The 17,862-nt window shown below is 35.9% G+C and overlaps 1 protein-coding gene across 2 annotated transcripts in view; it reads left to right on the forward strand.

Annotated features, from left to right (window-relative positions):
• Positions 1 to 17,862, forward strand: part of COL5A2 (collagen type V alpha 2 chain) — a 154,691-nt gene that overhangs the window by 123,122 nt on the left and 13,707 nt on the right. For both annotated transcript variants that reach the window (XM_044932592.2, XM_006073706.4), the window contains 16 exons: positions 4,018 to 4,062; positions 4,400 to 4,498; positions 5,557 to 5,664; positions 5,932 to 5,985; positions 8,275 to 8,328; positions 8,545 to 8,598; positions 9,023 to 9,076; positions 9,592 to 9,699; positions 9,814 to 9,867; positions 10,404 to 10,457; positions 11,224 to 11,385; positions 12,105 to 12,212; positions 13,320 to 13,427; positions 15,032 to 15,085; positions 16,967 to 17,074; positions 17,569 to 17,622. In XM_044932592.2, coding sequence (XP_044788527.2) covers positions 4,018 to 4,062; positions 4,400 to 4,498; positions 5,557 to 5,664; positions 5,932 to 5,985; positions 8,275 to 8,328; positions 8,545 to 8,598; positions 9,023 to 9,076; positions 9,592 to 9,699; positions 9,814 to 9,867; positions 10,404 to 10,457; positions 11,224 to 11,385; positions 12,105 to 12,212; positions 13,320 to 13,427; positions 15,032 to 15,085; positions 16,967 to 17,074; positions 17,569 to 17,622 — 1,278 coding nt within the window. The remainder of the gene's footprint in view (positions 1 to 4,017; positions 4,063 to 4,399; positions 4,499 to 5,556; positions 5,665 to 5,931; positions 5,986 to 8,274; positions 8,329 to 8,544; positions 8,599 to 9,022; positions 9,077 to 9,591; positions 9,700 to 9,813; positions 9,868 to 10,403; positions 10,458 to 11,223; positions 11,386 to 12,104; positions 12,213 to 13,319; positions 13,428 to 15,031; positions 15,086 to 16,966; positions 17,075 to 17,568; positions 17,623 to 17,862) is intronic.

The following is a 17,862-nucleotide window of genomic DNA, read 5'->3' on the forward strand; positions in this document are numbered from 1 at the left end:
AGCTACATATCTGAGGTGATTGATATTTCTCTCGGCAATCTTGATTCCAGCTTGTGCTTCCTCCAGCCCAGCATTTCTCATGATGTACTCTGCATTAATTAAGTTAGTTAAGCAGGGTGACAATATACAGCCTTGACGTACTCCTTTTCCTATTTGGAACCAGTCTGTTGTTCCATGTCCAGTTCTAACTGTTGCTTCCTGACCTGCATACAAGTTTCTCAAGAGGCAGGTCAGGTGGTCTGGTATTCCCATCTCTTTCAGAATTTTCCACAGTTTATTGTGATCCACACAGTCAAAGGCTTTGGCATAGTCAATAAAGCAGAAATAGATGTGTCTCTGGAACTCTTGCATTTTTGATGATCCAATGGATGTTGGCAATTTTATCTCTGGTTCCTCTGCCTTTTCTAAAACCAGCTTGACCATCGGGAAGATCATGGTTAACATATTGCTGAAGCCTGGCTTGGAGAATTTTGAGCTTTACTTTACTAGCATGTGAGATGAGTGCAATTGTGTGGTAGTTTGAGCATTCTTTGGCATTGCCTTTCTTTGGGATTGGAATGAAAACTGACCTTTTCCAGTCCTGTGGCCACTGCTGAGTTTTCCAAATTTGCTGGCATATTGAGTGCAGCACTTTCACAGCATCATCTTTCAGGATTTGGAATAGCTAAACTGGAATTCTATCACCTCCACTAGCTTTGTTCATAGTGATGCTTTCTAAGGCCCACTTGGCTTCACATTCCAGGATGTCTGGCTCTAGGTGAGTGATCACACCACCTTGATTATCTGGGTCATGAAGATCTTTTTTTGTACAGTTTTTCTGTGTATTATTGCTACCTCTTCTTAATATCTTCTGCTTCTGTTAGGTCCATAGCATTTCTGTCCTTTATCGAGCCCATCTTTGCATGAAATGTTCCCTTGGTATCTCTAGTTTTCTTGAAGAGGTCTCTAGTCATTCTCATTCTATTGTTTTCCTCTATTTCTTTGCATTGATTGCTGAGGAAGGCTTTCTTATCTCTCCTTGCTATTCTTTGGATCTTTGCATTCAAATGGATATATCTTTCCTTTTTCCCTTTGGTTTTTGCTTCTCTTCTTTTCACAGCTATTTGTAAGGCCTCCTCAGACAACCATTTTGATTTTTTGCATTTCTTTTACATGGGGATGGTCTTGATCCCTGTCTCCTGTACAATGTCACGAACCTCCGTCCATAGTTAATCAGGCACTCTATCAGATCTAGTCCGTTAAATCTATTTCTCACTTCCACTGTATAATCATAAGGGATTTGATTTAGGTCATACCTGAATGGTCTAGTGATTTTCCCTACGTTTTCAATTTATGACTGAATTTGGCAATAATGAGTTCATGATCTGAGCCACAGTCAGCTCCTGGTCTTGTTTTTGCTGACTGTATAGAGTTTCTCCATCTTTGGCTGCAAAGTATATACTCAATCTGATTTCATTGTTGACCATCTGGTGATGTCCATGTGTAGAGCCATCTCTTTTGTTGTTGGAAGCGGGTGTTTGCTATGACCAGTGCATTCTCTTGGCAAAACTCTATTAGCCTTTGCCCTGCTTCATTCTGTACTCCAAGGCCAAATGTGCCTGCTACTCCAGGTGTTTCTTGACTTCCTACTTTTGCATTCCAGCCCCCTATAATAAAAAGGACATCTTTTTTGGGTGTTAGTTCTAGAAGGTGTTGTAGGTCTTCATAGAAGCATTACTCTTGGGGCATAGACTTGGATTACCGTGATATTGAATGGTTTGCCTTGGAAATGAACAGAGATCATTCTGTCGTTTTTGAGATTGCATCCAGGTACTGCATTTCAGACTCTTTTGTTGACTATGATGGCTACTCCATTTCTTCTAAGGGATTCCTGCCCACAGTAGTAGATATAACGGTCATCTGAGTTAAATTCACCCATTCCAGTCCATCTTAGTTTGCTAATTCCTAGAATGTCAACGTTCACTCTTGCCATCTCCTGTTTAACCCCTTCTAATTTGCCTTGATTCATGGACCTAACATTCCAGGTTCCTATGCAATATTGCTCTTGCAGCATCGGACCTTGCTTCTATCACCAGTTACTTCCACAGCTGGGTATTGTTTTTGCTTTGGATCCATCCCTTCATTCTTTCTGGAGTTATTTCTCCACTGATCTCCAATAGCATATTGGGCACCTACCGACCTGGGGAGTTCATCTTTCAGTGTCCTATCTTTTTGCCTTTTCATACTCTTCATGGGGTTGTCAAGTCAGGAATACTGAAGTGGTTTGCCATTCCCTTTTCCAGTTCTGTCAGACCTCTCCACCATGACCCCTCTGTCTTGGATGGCCCCAGATGGCATGGCTTAGTTTCAGAGTTAGACAAGCGGTGGTCCGTGTGATCAGATTGGCTGGTTGTGATTGTGGTTTCAGTCTGTCTGCCCTCTGATGCCCTCTCTCAGGACCTACCCTCTTACTTGTGTTTCTCTTACCTTGGACATGGGATATGTCCTCACGGCTGCTCCAGCAATGCGCAGCCGCTGCTCCTTACTTTGGACGTGGGGTAGCTCCTCTCTGCCACCGCCCCTGACTTTGGATGTGGGGTAGCTCATTTTATAGATAAGGAAAATGAGGCACATAGATATTAAGTAATTTTTCCAAAATCACACAGCCAATATGATGTTTAGTGTTTATAGGATTGTGTTATTAATCACTAAACATGTCTTATTGGAACTATAGGGTTTTATTGGAGACTTCATAAACAGTTACAAACAGAAAATTACCATTTTATTTATATCATTTTACCAACATATGGGTTTATGTATTTTATTTTTCTTGGAGTGATTTATTCATTCATTTAACTTTTAAACAAATATTTGCTGAGCATTCTGTGCTAAGCTCTACTAAACTTTGGCCTTAACCAATTGAATAAGATGAATTGGACCTTGCCCTAATTTTTATTTTAATAGGTGACAGAGAGCATAGAAAGACAGTTATGACAATAGTGTGTTTTAAGTGCAGTGGTAAGGGAGGCACTGTGTATGTATAAATCTAGAGGATGCAGATGAATTAGTTCAGACATTGGAGGTTTAGAAAAAGTTCCCCAACAAAGTATTATCTTTTACGTAATCTGAAGGATGAATGATGGTAAGTCGGGAGGAAGGAAGGTAAGAAAATATTCTAGGAAATGGAAACAGCAAGTGCAAAGGCTTGCTTATCAAATGTAGGCGCTGAAAATTTTTGGTAAGTCAGAAATATGATATACAACTTGAGGAGGGTGAAGATGAGGTTAGAGGATGACAGGGAATGTTTTGAGTCTAATTTGTTCTTGTTACTAGAGTAATGGGAAGCTAAGGGAGGGCTTTTAATTAGAGAGAAATACTGTGAGATTTGGGCTTTAGGAAGATTATGCCACAGTGAAGACAGTACATTTAAAGGGATAAAACTGGAGGCCTACTTGATAGTTATTATTTGTATTAAATACAAATAACATTTGTATCATTATTATAATACAAAATTGTACTTGTAATTTTAAGTGACAAATTTTCTTTTAGTTAAGAGCTTTTAGTTAAGACTTTTAACATAGTCATGACTGCATTAATTTAAACTTACAATTTTTAGTAGAGTGTGTTGTCTATATTCTATGTTCAAGAAATATTTAGTAAATTGAATTAAGTTGGTTCTATTTAAAAGATCAGTACTTCATTAGTTTTGATTTCACTTTCCTCTGCTAAAAGTTCTTCACATTCCATTAGGAAATTAAAGTTCTTGTGCTTTTATTGTCACTAAGTAATGCACTATCTTTGTGAGATAATATTTTGCCTGTGCTCATTGCCAAAAAAAGATCATGTGGGTATTTCCATATAATATATATGATATCCCCTCATTTATAAAAGTGTACACATTTTTCTTTATTCAATATTATGAACTTAGTTAGATGTCCAATAACGTATTAGAAGAAATTAGGTATATGGTCTGGAAAACTTTCTAATAAATATCTAAAATTTACTTAAAATTTTTCATTAAAAAAATGTGTTTTATAGGGGGTTCCTGGAGATCCTGGAGCAGTTGGCCCATTAGGACCTAGAGTAAGTATTTTCTTCTTCTTCTTCTTTATTTTTGATTAACTGTGTTTCCACTGGCTTCAGTTTATAAAACCATCTTTCATCTTAAACTTGGCTGTATATTAATCATTGCAGTTCTTTTGCTTGATGAAAATCAGTCTGATGAGAAACAGTCTGTGCTGTGAAGCCAGCATATGCTTACTTCAAGTTCATTTCTTATCACTAAATTAGAAAACTGAGTCTTAATCGTTGCTCATTTCTAAATTTTTTCCCAAAAATCACTTTTCAGATTTCTGGAAACATATTTAAATCCATTTTCAGATCAAGCACTGAGACTGCTTGACATTTCTGTGTTGTGTAGGGAGAACGAGGAAATCCAGGGGAAAGAGGAGAACCAGGAATAACTGGACTTCCTGGTGAGAAAGGAATGGCTGGAGGACATGGTCCTGATGGTCCAAAAGTAAGTGTGGTAGTGAGCTCAGTATTTTTTATTCATTCATTTTTTTAATTGTTAAAAATATTTTATTGTAAAATATTTGCTTTACAATAGTGTGCTGATTTCTAATTTACTGGTCAATGAACACATGATGGTACTAGAATTTATTTTTCTTGTTTTTCCAAAGTAATTTCTTTAACAAATATTTAAAGAGCACCTGCTTGACTTTCCTTTGATGTGAAAGAGTCAGGTATAAAGGAGTCTCTTCCTTGATGGGATTTATGATCTACTACACGAGGCAGTGATATTTCCTCATATGCAAAACCGTTTCTAAAATTTATTTATATATTTTCCTAAGGACTTTTATTTATAAGTAGAGGCAATAAATGGAAAATTGCATAATTTATTAGGAGATGTTCCTAATCATATGCTCCATTTCCCTTGTCTCTGTTTCTGTAATTCTGCTCACTAAATATATAAAATTATGTCATTTTTGAAATCTGAAAGTACATGCATTATAAGGCAAAAATCAGCACCATTTCCTTTTGGGTGCCATGGTAAAGTTGATAGAAGATAATGTGGCCGTTTTCAGTGCAAACTACCAGAGTAGAAATTTTTGTGATCAGACGTTAGATACCTTATCACCTTTAAGGGCCAGAGACTGTGTAAGATCTGCTTCAATTTCATTACTGAATAAGCCTGAAAACCAGCTTCATTTCATGGGTTCTTTAGAGAGAGAATGAATGTACTCTTTAAATGTAATGTCTTCTTTTTCTTATTAGAATCCTTATGATGTTGCCAATAAAAGAAAACAAAAAGGCAACTCTATCATATTTGTTTGAATCAGTACCCAGTTTTCCCAAAGAAAAAATCTGAAAACAAAGCAACAATCAAAACAGAAAGGTAGTATTTAAAGAAAAACAATGACCTCAGAGACAGGTTTCCCAAATGAAAAATATCAACATGAGCTTGAACCATATGTAATTGCCAAGATTCTACTCTTTTGGGTCTACCAAAACAGGGATTCCATGTGGCTAAACCTTAATATATAGATGAGCTTACCTACTGTTGGTTCATTTTAGGGCAGTCCAGGACCACCTGGAACCCCTGGAGATACAGGCCCACCAGGTCTTCAAGGTATGCCAGGAGAAAGGGGAATTGCAGGAACTCCTGGCCCCAAGGGTGACAGAGTAAGTTTGTTTATTTTATTCATTCATTTAGATTTTCTGCTGATAATGATTTTCTGGGCAGACTTTTACTTCTGCCATCCTAAGTTGCAAGTCGTTCATTCTTTCAGTATACGTGTACTGAGAAAATGCACAGTCCCGACATTGTTCAAGGCCCAAGGGGATGCAGTTGTGAACATTAGAGATGAGCCCCTGCTCTCATGAAGCTTCCATGCCAGTGTAGGAAAAAGACAATTAAGTGAATAAATGGCGTTTTGTGTGTTTTCACAGGGTGGCATAGGAGAAAAAGGTGCTGAAGGTACAGCTGGAAATGATGGAGCAAGAGTAAGTGAAATCATTCCTTTCAGTGGCAGGGCTAGGAATCAACGTCATCATTACTGTATGAGTCTGCCTGAACTTTCTAGAATAAGCCTCATATTCCCATGGTGGTCAGGATTTGGGAGAATGATGAAATCTGAGATTTGACATTGATTGCCTGTGGATATTCATTTGCTTACCTTGAATTAGAACAAGCCAAAAAAGTAAAGTCATTATTGAGAGAATGAAATAAGATACATTTTTACTGTGCATATGAAATTGATGCTTTAAGCAGTGGGGCCCTCTTTTTCCTTCTCTATCATATTTATTCCATATGCAATGTTTCTTTTTATTAAAATGCTAATCTAGTGAGTCATCTTAGATTTCCTTCCAGTATAGGCAAGTAGAGTTTTACAGAGTAACCAAAGGTGTGATAAATGTTTCTCAATATGCTAGATGTCAGGGATGAGAAAATTACTGCATGATGAATCATTAATGAGACTGAACAAGTGAAATGTAAAGAAGGATTGCTTAATGCCCTTCCAGAAATTGATGTTTAACAAGCTTTGTGTCCTCAAAACTAGAATGTATTTGCAATTCCAAGGATAATCAAACAATCAGAATGAAAATATATTTTCAGACATGAATGATTCTCTCCGGTAAGAGCAGATTTCTTGTGAAATCTTGTGAAATCACAGTTTCTTGTGAAAAAGCAATACACAAATACCAGAGAGAAAACCTGTTTTAGGAAGGGCTCCAATGCTGTGCAGCAGTTTAAAAACTGTGCTTGTGTGTCAATCACTCAGATAGTCAACATTTTCTGAAAATACTTCCTGATATTTGCTAAATAGTTTCTAACTCAGTACGACTTAGTTTGCTGTTAATTGTCATGCTGTACCCTGACAAAAGCAGCTGTGCTATTAAAAAAAGAGATGACACTGAGCCGCTGTTAACATTTTGATTCTGCCCATTGAGTCACTGTTAATACAGATTATATTAACCTTTGATAAAAAAAAGTATATTATAGGAATTTAGCCTTATTATAATGATTCCTTTTTTCTTTTTCTGGAAAGCTAGTTGAAGGTGAAACAATTTAGCAAACTATGAAATCAAAGTATCTTTGCCTTTTAATTAAATCTAACATTGAATGCAATATTTCAAAAGTGGTCTAAGTGAATCTGGTTTATTGTTTGTGCTTCATATCACAGTTGGTCTGGAGTGCACAGTAAATAATGAAGAGCTGTTTGAAGGAATGATGTGCTGTCAGTTTATTTTAAGGAGAAATATCCATCTATTGCTCCTTTCAACTATTGAATATTTTGAAACTGCAGTGAAATAGGATCAAGACTTAAGCAATGACTGCTTAATTTCTAGTGAGGAAAATATGTTGTTTTAGGCAAGAAGCAGAGAATTTATCTCATTTAAAGGGGAAAAAATTTTAGTGTAGTCACTTTTATATTCAATCAAATCTTTTAAGGAAGTGTATTAGGTGAATGGCAGAATATTGTTTCATTATAGATCTAGAGAATTTAAGATCACAGTTTTCTCATGTTGTTGTCTTAAAATACAATATAAAATTAATAAGTCATTTTATTCCCTAAGTTTCTTCTGTAATGCATACATAAATTAAATGGCAAAGGAATATCTGAGTTTCTTGTGAAAAAGCAATACACAAATACCAGAGAGAAAACCTGTTTTAGGAAGGGCTCCAATGCTGTGCAGCAGTTTAAAAACTGTGCTTGTGTGTCAAGAAAACCCCACGTGTCGCTCTGCTATGCTCTGAGCCAAAGAACACCCTCACCTTCAGTGCAGTGGGGTGGTTCCATTCATCTCCATCACAGAAGAATGTGGAATACTGAGGGCGTTAGCACAACTTCACTTTTCTAAAAAATAAAAGGAATGATATTTCACTTGTATAGTTTAAGAATAAAGTATGCTATACAAAATAAGAAAAGCCTGTTCAATCTATTGTCAAATTTCAAATAGAGATTAGTAAAATTAAACAAGCTAAGAAACACAGAAACCTTGTTGAAGGATAGCATTGGTTTCCGACTAATGTTTGAAGACAGTGTTATGTATACAGACGAGTGAGTTGGATGAAACATATTGAAACGTTCTGTGGAGAAAATCCACTGGGAATTGTTTTAGTCTAGATGTAAAAATATTCAGAATATACAGATTGTATCATTTATTACAGGTGATGTTTTACAAAAGCAGTCATCTGTAACAAAATAGTACCTTCTTGGTTTGTTTGTTTAAACGTGGAGATTCTGCGCATTCTTTTCCTCAATATGCCTATGTTATGTTCATTGACAGGGTCTTCCGGGTCCCTTGGGCCCTCCAGGTCCTTCAGGCCCTACTGGAGAAAAGGTAATGTCAAAAGTTGTTATCTTGTGGACTCAAAATTCCGAGATCTGAATGCTGGCTCTTTTTCATAATGTCTTCTCTTCCATAAAGTATGATAGCTGGGCTAGATCATCTCAGAGTTCTCCTCCCATCCACCCAACACATAGGGCACCATGTCCTACAGTTTTACTGTGTTTTGCTGTTGCTTTGGACAATAAGCATCTAAAATCTGCTTTTCAGGGAGAACCCGGCCCTCGAGGTTTAGTTGGCCCGCCTGGCTCCCGTGGCAATCCCGTAAGTGACAGAATTTTGATGTTCTTTAGGATGAGATTGAGCAGTAAAACAAGCCATCATTTTGTCTTGATATTTATATGAAACCATGTCTATTGGGTTAGGTTACTTTAACTTCCTGGTTTTCACCTTTTACTTTTCTTATTACACTTAAAAAAGAAATTAGTGTATTGTTTCTATACAGTCTATTAAGTCTATATAAGCAGCTCATTTACTAAATAATCAGAAGCTTCTTTGAGACTTTGGGCCTTGGAAATTTTTTTCTATGACCCTCATCTCTATACCACCCTTAGGAGTCTTCCTCAAGCAACATGTCTAATTTCTCTAATGTACATTTCAAGACACTGCAGATTTATAAAATTGTATTTTAAAATACTGTTCCTGTTTAGAATCATGTGTGAAAGCCACAGTAATGTTTGTCTTCTAGGGCTCACGTGGTGAAAATGGCCCAACTGGAGCTGTTGGTTTTGCTGGACCCCAGGTATGATTTTTAAATATCCTGAATTTACAAATGTTCGTTCTTCTTGCTACAGCAATGAATTTAATTAATTATCACTGTCATATGTTTTGAAGGTATATTCAAGATTCTGGAAAACATAGTATTCTAGGCAATAGTCTCATTTTCAATACATTTTTTTTTCATGGACTGGCACAAAACATGTGGTGACATAACTTACTTTTTCAGACTGTCTTTGAAGATCACATTGGGGTGTTTTGTTTTTTTTTTTTCTTTTAAGCTTTTATCCTGATTACAAATCACCATTTTATAATATATGAATATATATTATATATTATATTTATAATATATGAATATATATTATATATTATATTTATAATATATGAATATATATTATATATTATATTTATAATATATGAATATATTTATATATTTATAATATATGAATATATATTATATAATATATATTAAATGATAATTATTATGAAAAATTTGTCTTTAAGTGTTGCAACCATTTCCTTATTTATTCTTTGATGTAGGGTCCGGACGGGCAGCCTGGAGTGAAAGGTGAACCTGGAGAGCCTGGGCAGAAGGGAGACGCTGGCTCTCCTGGACCACAAGGGCTGGCAGGATCCCCAGGGCCTCATGTAAGTTTAAAGTAAAATAAGATAGAACTTGAGTCCAGTGCCCACTGTTTAGACCTTGTGTTTAGACCATCTTTCTTTACTGCAGCACCCTTTTGTTTGTTTCTCTCTATTTAGGGTCCTAATGGTGTTCCCGGACTGAAAGGTGGTCGAGGAACTCAGGGTCCACCTGTAAGTTGGTTTGAAGCTCTGGGAATTATGCATAACTAGTCACAGATATCTAGTACTTTATAGCCATCTTAAAGTTCCTTTGAAGCTATAACAACCAATTTTTAGTTGTATATATTGCAATGGAAAAAAAAGTGCTTAACTTGGATGACAATCTGCATTAAAATTAGTTTTATGACTTTGGAGATCCGGTTGCCTCATATAGAACCTAAAATATAGATTACCTATGGAAGAGGGAATGAATAATGTGAACCCACTTTATGTAATTCTGTTATAAGACATTCTAATGTGATCCTAGTGCTCATCTTCAATACTTGTATATGTTCAAGATAAATGGAAAGTGGCAAGGGAAAAATAGCATCCTTCCTACCAGTTAAGCCAGATCCATTAACAAAAGCAGGATACAAGAAAAAAATTTATTGCTCACCACAAGAAAAGGGATATAAAGTCCTAGGTATCCCTATAAAATAAGTAAGCCCTATAAAGTATATATAACTAATTTTTATTTTAAAATTGCTTATATGATATTATATTTCTAGGGTGCTACAGGATTTCCTGGTTCTGCCGGCAGAGTTGGACCTCCAGGTCCTGCTGTAAGTCAATTCAATAATTGAAATTACTGATAGTGGAATAATTACACACAACACATAAAAGTACACACAAACACACACATGTACATATTATAATGATATGCACACATATATTTGAGTTTTTATTTGTTCTTTTATTTAATCACTTAATGATTTGTTATCCCATGTTGACAGTTCTTGTCCCAGTAATTCATGCTGGTATGTTGTCAAGTAAATCATCTTTAATCATTGAATGTTTCTTGGAGGAGCTTTTTTGCAAATCCTTTTAAGCTCCAATATTTGACTATTACTTCATTTGGGTACTGAACACTCACAGTATTGTGTGGTAATAATCATTCCTTTCAGTTAGGAAGAATCTCTGAGATTATCTGTAATAAAAATTATTTTTTCATTAAAAGATCAAGTCAGACTAAAAAAAATGCATATTCATTGTTGGTGAAGAGCCTTATGGAGTTTGAAAATTCAAGTTAATTTCAAACACTTTTTTTTTTTTTTACAATTTCAAACCATTTTTCGTTCTTAGTTGAAGTTTAGTTGATTTATAATATTGTCAGTATACTTTTCATAATGACTCAGAGGTAATTGTCTGCAGATAATGAAATGAACTTACAGCTGTGTATTTTATTTTTTGTTTAAATCCACTCAGTGATTAACAGGAAAAATGGACCTGTGAAGCATGGGGTTCTGCTTCTAAAGCAGAGATCCCCATATTAGGTATTCTAACATGGCTTCCACTTCGCCCTCTGGGTCTCTTTGCATGTTATACTAGGGAGCTCCAGGACCTGCGGGGCCCTTAGGGGAGCCCGGGAAGGAAGGACCTCCAGGTCTTCGTGGGGACCCCGGGTCTCATGGTCGAGTAGGAGATCGAGGACCAGCTGGCCCTCCTGGTGGCCCAGGAGACAAAGGGGACCCAGGAGAAGATGGACAGCCTGTAAGTTTGGCATCTTGGCTCTAAACTACCTCTAACTAGAAACTCCTAATAACTACTGCCACAAAAATCTGTTTATACATTATCCCGAGCACTTTTATAATCCTTTGAGTACATTGTGCCCTATAGTTTTTTAATTTACAGTTCTCTACTCTAGGAAAAAGTATATGTACAGGTATAAAAATATAACAGTAATGGATGTGGTACTCAAAAACTAAACAAGAAAACAATTGTTTGTTAAATATCTGTACTGAATTAAGAAAAAAATGTTAAAGCAATTTACTGAATATATAAATGCTGCAACATTAATATGTTTAGATAGAGCCCAACTTCTTTCCTTTGTTTAAAAATTTTTCTTGTCAGTTTAAAAGAAGGAAAACTGCCTGAATATTTACCTCTTTTATTCTGTCAATATTCATATTATCTTCAAGTTCTTTTCAACTAATTCTCAGCTTTAATAATGGTTTTATTGGTTTAATTCCAACCAGTTCTCACTTTTAAATATTGTTAGAGGCTCAGCGTGGATTACTCATTTTGACTACTCATATATAGTATGATTTTGTAGAACAGAATCAATACTAACTTAATACTACTGACAATATATTACTATGAGTAATAATGATACTCATACTTAATAAACTATAAAGCTGTCATCTATTACAAAGTATTTGCATATAGTTTTCCCTGGAGAATTTCTTATTATAGTTTGTATTCAACATTAGGGTCCAGATGGTCCCCCTGGTCCAGCTGGAACTACTGGGCAAAGAGGAATCGTCGGCATGCCGGGGCAGCGTGGGGAGAGAGGGATGCCCGGCCTTCCAGGCCCAGCAGTAAGTAGCTGCACCGGTCAATACTTCATCTGATTATGTGCAATATCATTTGTGAAGGGAGAATTTATCTTTTTTTTTTCTTAATAAATTTAAAATCTTTTAAAGGCACAAATACAGAATATCTTAAAAACCTTTTGACTTTAAATGTCAAATTCTTAAGTACCTTTGAAAAATATATTTATTTAACCCTGGGACTAGAGACTTAGACAAATAAGGATATGGATTTTTGGTGACTCTAAATCTTTCTTCAAAGATTAAAAATATCCATGGAGCTAGAGAAGGGGGATAATCTCCTGGTGAGTAGGTAGCCTCTTTTTAAATAAACATGCCTAATGGAAAAATCCATATTTCACAGTTCAGAGACTAAGTTTTCATAAACCATCAAAGGGAAGAAATAGTTGAGCTAAAGTAATACTGGAGGTGAAAGTGGGGTGAACTATAAAGAAGGATTCTGAAAGCAATCTCCTGTTCCCTGGAGGGTGCTAAGAATTTCATATTCCCTGAAGTATGGATAAAAGTTTAACTCACTGTTAGCTTTGAAGAGATTAAATTTTACTGCTGAAAGTTTACATGCTTGAGGAAAAAAAAATGATGTTTTTATATGGAATGTGGAGATAGATTTACTGTTGGGGTCTTGGAACTGGGGACATGTGGGTGGAGATATGAAACCAGTAGACTGGGAGTCTAGAGCAGTCTTATTGTTATCAGGAGTGAGCCAAGGAACTTGGAATATTTGGTCTCCCAATAGTGAGATCAAACTGTCAGGAAACAGCAATAAAGTGAGGAGACTATGCAGAAGAGTAAGGATGAGCATATTTTAGTGACACAGATTCAAGACGGGCATCCAGATCTGAAAATAGTACTTCGGAGTAAAACCCAAAATGCACCTGAATTGGTGCAAAGGATAGTCCCATCGATACATCAGGATGGGTGTGATAAGAAGCGGGCGCACCTCTGGGAAGGTACCGCAGTGGTACTGGTGTTGCGTGATAACTGACAGTTATTACTCCAGAAGGAGACACTGGGTGCCATTTAAACATAGCCTTTATGTGAACCGTCCCCTCAAGCTTCTTCAGAAGTGGCTGACACATTTATACTTTATTTCAGGGCACACCAGGAAAAGTAGGACCAACTGGTGCCCCAGGAGATAAAGGTCCACCTGGACCTGTTGGGCCCCCGGGCTCGAATGGCCCTGTGGGGGAACCAGGACCGGAGGTGAGTACTGCAGGGAAGATCATCCTCCCCTCCTTATCTGGGTGTTATGGGGACATTTTTGAAATTTAGAAATTAATTTAGAAACTAGAAATTGTACATTTGACCTGAAGGACATTTTCTAGCGCTGTTTTTTGATGTGTTTTTCTTCCCTAGATAGTTGACTAAATGATGACATAAGGAAAAGGTAATAAGATTGGTGTCTTGCACTGGCCTTCATCTCATCAGAAGCCAAGCATTTTAGTTGGTTTAGGTTGTTGCCAAATTGTTTTGAAGGTGAAAGGTTACAACTGTTTATCTTTTCTCTTGTTATTATTTCATTCTGTAATGGCATATTTGTCAAAATTGCCAACTTTTATGGTGATAGGATTAATATAATTGTTAAAGCTTGTGAAGAGAGCCAAGTAAGTAGAGGTCATTTTACTTAAATATCCCTATATATAACATTTTGGATATCCACTTCCCTTAGGCTCTTTTGAGAGGAAATCAGCTTGATTTGAAATCAAGAGGAATCAGCTTGATTTGAAAAGTTACAGGTTGAAATTTCCTCTGTTCAGTGCTTTAATGAGTAAATTGCCAAACATTTAGTGTCACATTTTCTTGAAAAAAAAAAAACAATTAATGCCTTTCAGAACAATTTTTGTTCAAATGGTAAAAATATAGTTCTGTGGAAAAAAAAATCAAAATAAAATAGGAAAGGAAGACTATATATTTTAAAATGTAATTTAATGTCTAAACACAGATATTTTATTTTAAAACTTTAAGGATATTATTTGGGTAAGTAAAAGTGAGGGAAACCATTCACTGGTAATATAAAGAAAACAAAACACAAGGAATATAATTGTCTATTTATTTTGAATAATTTGATTTTTTAAAATAAAAATAAAAAAAGACGAGTTTAGACTAAGTATAGGAGGCACAGTAAAAGAAATGTCTGGGGGCTTCTCTGGTGATGGAGCTCCTCTGTCTGGTTGCAGCTCCTCTGGGTCCACCATCGAAGAGATTGATTAAGCCAATGAGTATAGATTTAGTATGTTTCACAACAAACATTGATGAGCCCAGATTTATAGCAATTCCAGGACAGTTTTCAAGTTGAACTGCTACGGTAAATAACTGCTGCTGCTGCTGCTAAGTTGCTTCAGTTGTTCTGACTCTGTGCGACCCCATAGACAGCAGCCCACTAGGCTCCCCCGTCCCTGGGATTCTCCAGGCAATAACACTGGAGTGGCTTGCCATTTCCTTCTCCAATGCATGAAAGTGAAATGTGAAAGTGAAGTCTGGGCATCCTTAATTCTTGACTAAGGAATATGTACACAGAGAAATGAAATAACATTGCACTTTAGAAGCATTGTACTGTAAGTGGAAAATAGTATCTTAAATAAAACTATTTAAAATTGGCACCAAAAGTGTAAAAATGTGTTAATAATTTTACAAGCAAATCAGAATAATAGAAATATGGCAGAAACTTTCTTCTACTGAAGTTTCCATAAATGCTAATTCGTAATGTGGAATAGAGGTGGAAAATATGCTGTAATTTTTCTGGCAATTGAAATGTGAATTTTTTTTATTACTCAGTTAATTCATTTTTCAAATATGATTCTTTATAGGGTCCAGCTGGTAATGATGGTACTCCAGGACGGGATGGTGCTGTTGGAGAACGTGTAAGGGCAATTTCACTGATCAAAAAATCTGAAATAATGTGCATTTGAAATCTCTGTAATACTAAAGAGTAAAAAAACTATTCTTTCTTCTCATCTTGATTCTTTAAGTAATTAGCTATGTAATCTTGAACAAATTTTCTGAACTTCAGTTTTTAAATACTTTAAATGTGATTAATATTTATATCATTGAGCTCTTATGTTTTAAATATCATGTTCAAAGCATCTCATAGGCACTCAAAGAGAGGGAAAGAAAGAGTTTTGAGGAATCCTGGGGGAAGGCCCGCCCCTCCCCTCCATCTTCTGTAAAGCCAAGGAAATGTAAATTCTCTTGGGATCTAAGTTTTTCCCAGGGTTGGTATATATTGTCCAATGTAGTAGTCTTCAGAGGTTTTGCTGATGTACCCCTAATATACTCTGGAAAAATCTCTGAACCCCTGTGCATATTTTAAGTTACCATCACATTTTATTTTAATCATAAGTTTTGATAGTTATGTTGGGTCAGTTCTTTTCCCTCACTTTTTGTCTCCTTGTAGCAAAGAATTGAAACAACAGACCAAGACAGCTCAAGCAGGCACATAGTCCACTCTCAGAGCAGACCAATCGTGTAGGAGTGGTCCTGCTGCATTTTAGGGTTTCCTTTCAGTGTCCTTTGATCCCTGTCCTAAGCAGACCCTGGAGCCTGACTGGTTCTGTCCCATGCAAAATAGGGCTTGTACCCAAGACCAATCAGGGAAGTAAATGCAAATATAGTATATGTTCAAGCAATCAGGGAAGGGGGCGTGCTTGGGCATGTTTTCTTGCTGGAGGGCTTCACTCCAACCGGAAGTGGTTTCCCTTTTTCATGGGCTTTGTCTTTTCTTTGTTTGCCCTCTGGATGTTTCTTCTAGTCGCCACTGTCTCTAATTGCTATCTTGGACTCCTTTTTCCTATTCTAACTGTCTAACAGTTACAAAGGAAGTAGTTCTGGTAAATTCTAAATGTATGTATGCTTTCATCATATATATTTTTTAAAGTCTTGGAGTTGCCAATTCAGCTTATTCAATGTATTTTATTACATGTCCATTCTCTAACCTAATTGCCAAAGTTTATCCAGTTGCCAAACTAATCAGCCAAATAAGACTTAACTTCTGTTAGAAATAAAGATCTGGCTCCATTCTTCAAGTCAAATAACTATATTAATACACATTCATGTAACTATAATCTCACCTCTGACTTCTTAAAGAGACAAGTAAGATTTGGAGCCAAGTAAGACTGGGAAAAATAAAGAGCAGCTTTTCTTTCCAAATACCTCTTTATTTTATTATCAAGTGAACTGTGCATTCTGGAAAAGTCCCTTAGTTTTATGCCCAGTGGGGTTTATTCCTTGAAGCATTGTGCCGTATTAAGGTTGCAGATGGTATGATATATGCTTTTATTTCGTAAAATGGGAGAGGGGTGATTATTAAAGAGGAAGATGCTTCAAATCAATTTTCTGAAAGAACTCATATGAAGTTGTAAACCTGGAAAGTGGTTTCCTTAGAATTTTCCCTGTTTTCACACTCTGGAAAATTTTTGTTTGTGCTATACTAAAAGTACAGATACCCCAGTGGGTCTAAGTCACATGCTGAATTCTGGAGGTGACCACTTCCATATCCAGCAATCTTGACTATGGGAATAATAGGATGAGAATGAGGGTACAGATGATATTGGGGGAAAATATCTTACCCTTTTCAGTTTGATTTATTAATATGTAAATATAAGTAGAACATTTAAGTAATATATAAATTAATAAACAGAATGTTTTAAAAGGTGTGTTTTTCCTTTCATGAATAACATAAGCTTATAGAATTTTGCTGTTTTATAATAAATATTAAAAAGGTAATATCTTGGTTTCCTTGTCAGGGTGATCGTGGAGACCCTGGGCCTGCAGGTCTGCCAGGCTCTCAGGGTGCCCCTGGAACTCCTGGTCCTGTTGGTGCTCCGGGAGATGCAGGACAAAGAGGAGATCCGGTAAGGAGAGTCAGTTTCACATTGACAGTTTTAATCAACATACTGTATTATGAGTATGTGTATATGCACGCATGCGATGACATGTGTGCTTGGAATTATCTTTTCTAGTCTTAAAAATTTGATTTCTAATAGGTCTTCAAAAATCTTGATGCTTTGGCTTTCATTATCTAAAAATGTGATTTATAGGAAATATAGTAAGTATGGATCATGTTAAATTTAAGCAAGTAATGTCTTATGTAATTAACTAAGGTGATCTTCATTCAGAGAAGTCCATTAATAAAATTGACTATAGAGATGTGATTGGGGTTATAGTGAGCACATTCTTATACCCAGGGAGATTAGCCTGGTTTTATTTAGTTAGCCATAAGAGTATACACTTAGATACACTTACACATATAGAAGTATTCAACTACAGACATATATTATTGAATTATAAATCTCTATAATATATCCATATTTTTTTCTTATATTAATTTTGTGAAAATTTCTTCTAGGGTTCTCGAGGTCCTATAGGACCACCTGGTCGAGCTGGGAAACGTGGTTTACTTGTAAGTTCTTGGATTTAAAAAAATAAAAAATATGATTTCTTACATAAAATATTCTCCCAAAGAAAAAACATAATTTTTAAGATTCATAAATGAAAATTACCAAATTCTTCAAGCCCTAGACAAAATATTAATTTAAAACAGCACCCAGGTGTTTATATTTGTTTTTATAGTGTTAGTATAATTCTTCTGAATTTTACTATGAATTATTTCAATAATCAATTAAAACTTTTAGTCACAATT

The sequence above is a fragment of the Bubalus bubalis genome, chromosome 2 (genome assembly GCF_019923935.1).
Source record: "Bubalus bubalis isolate 160015118507 breed Murrah chromosome 2, NDDB_SH_1, whole genome shotgun sequence".
Taxonomy (NCBI): Eukaryota; Metazoa; Chordata; class Mammalia; order Artiodactyla; family Bovidae; genus Bubalus; species Bubalus bubalis.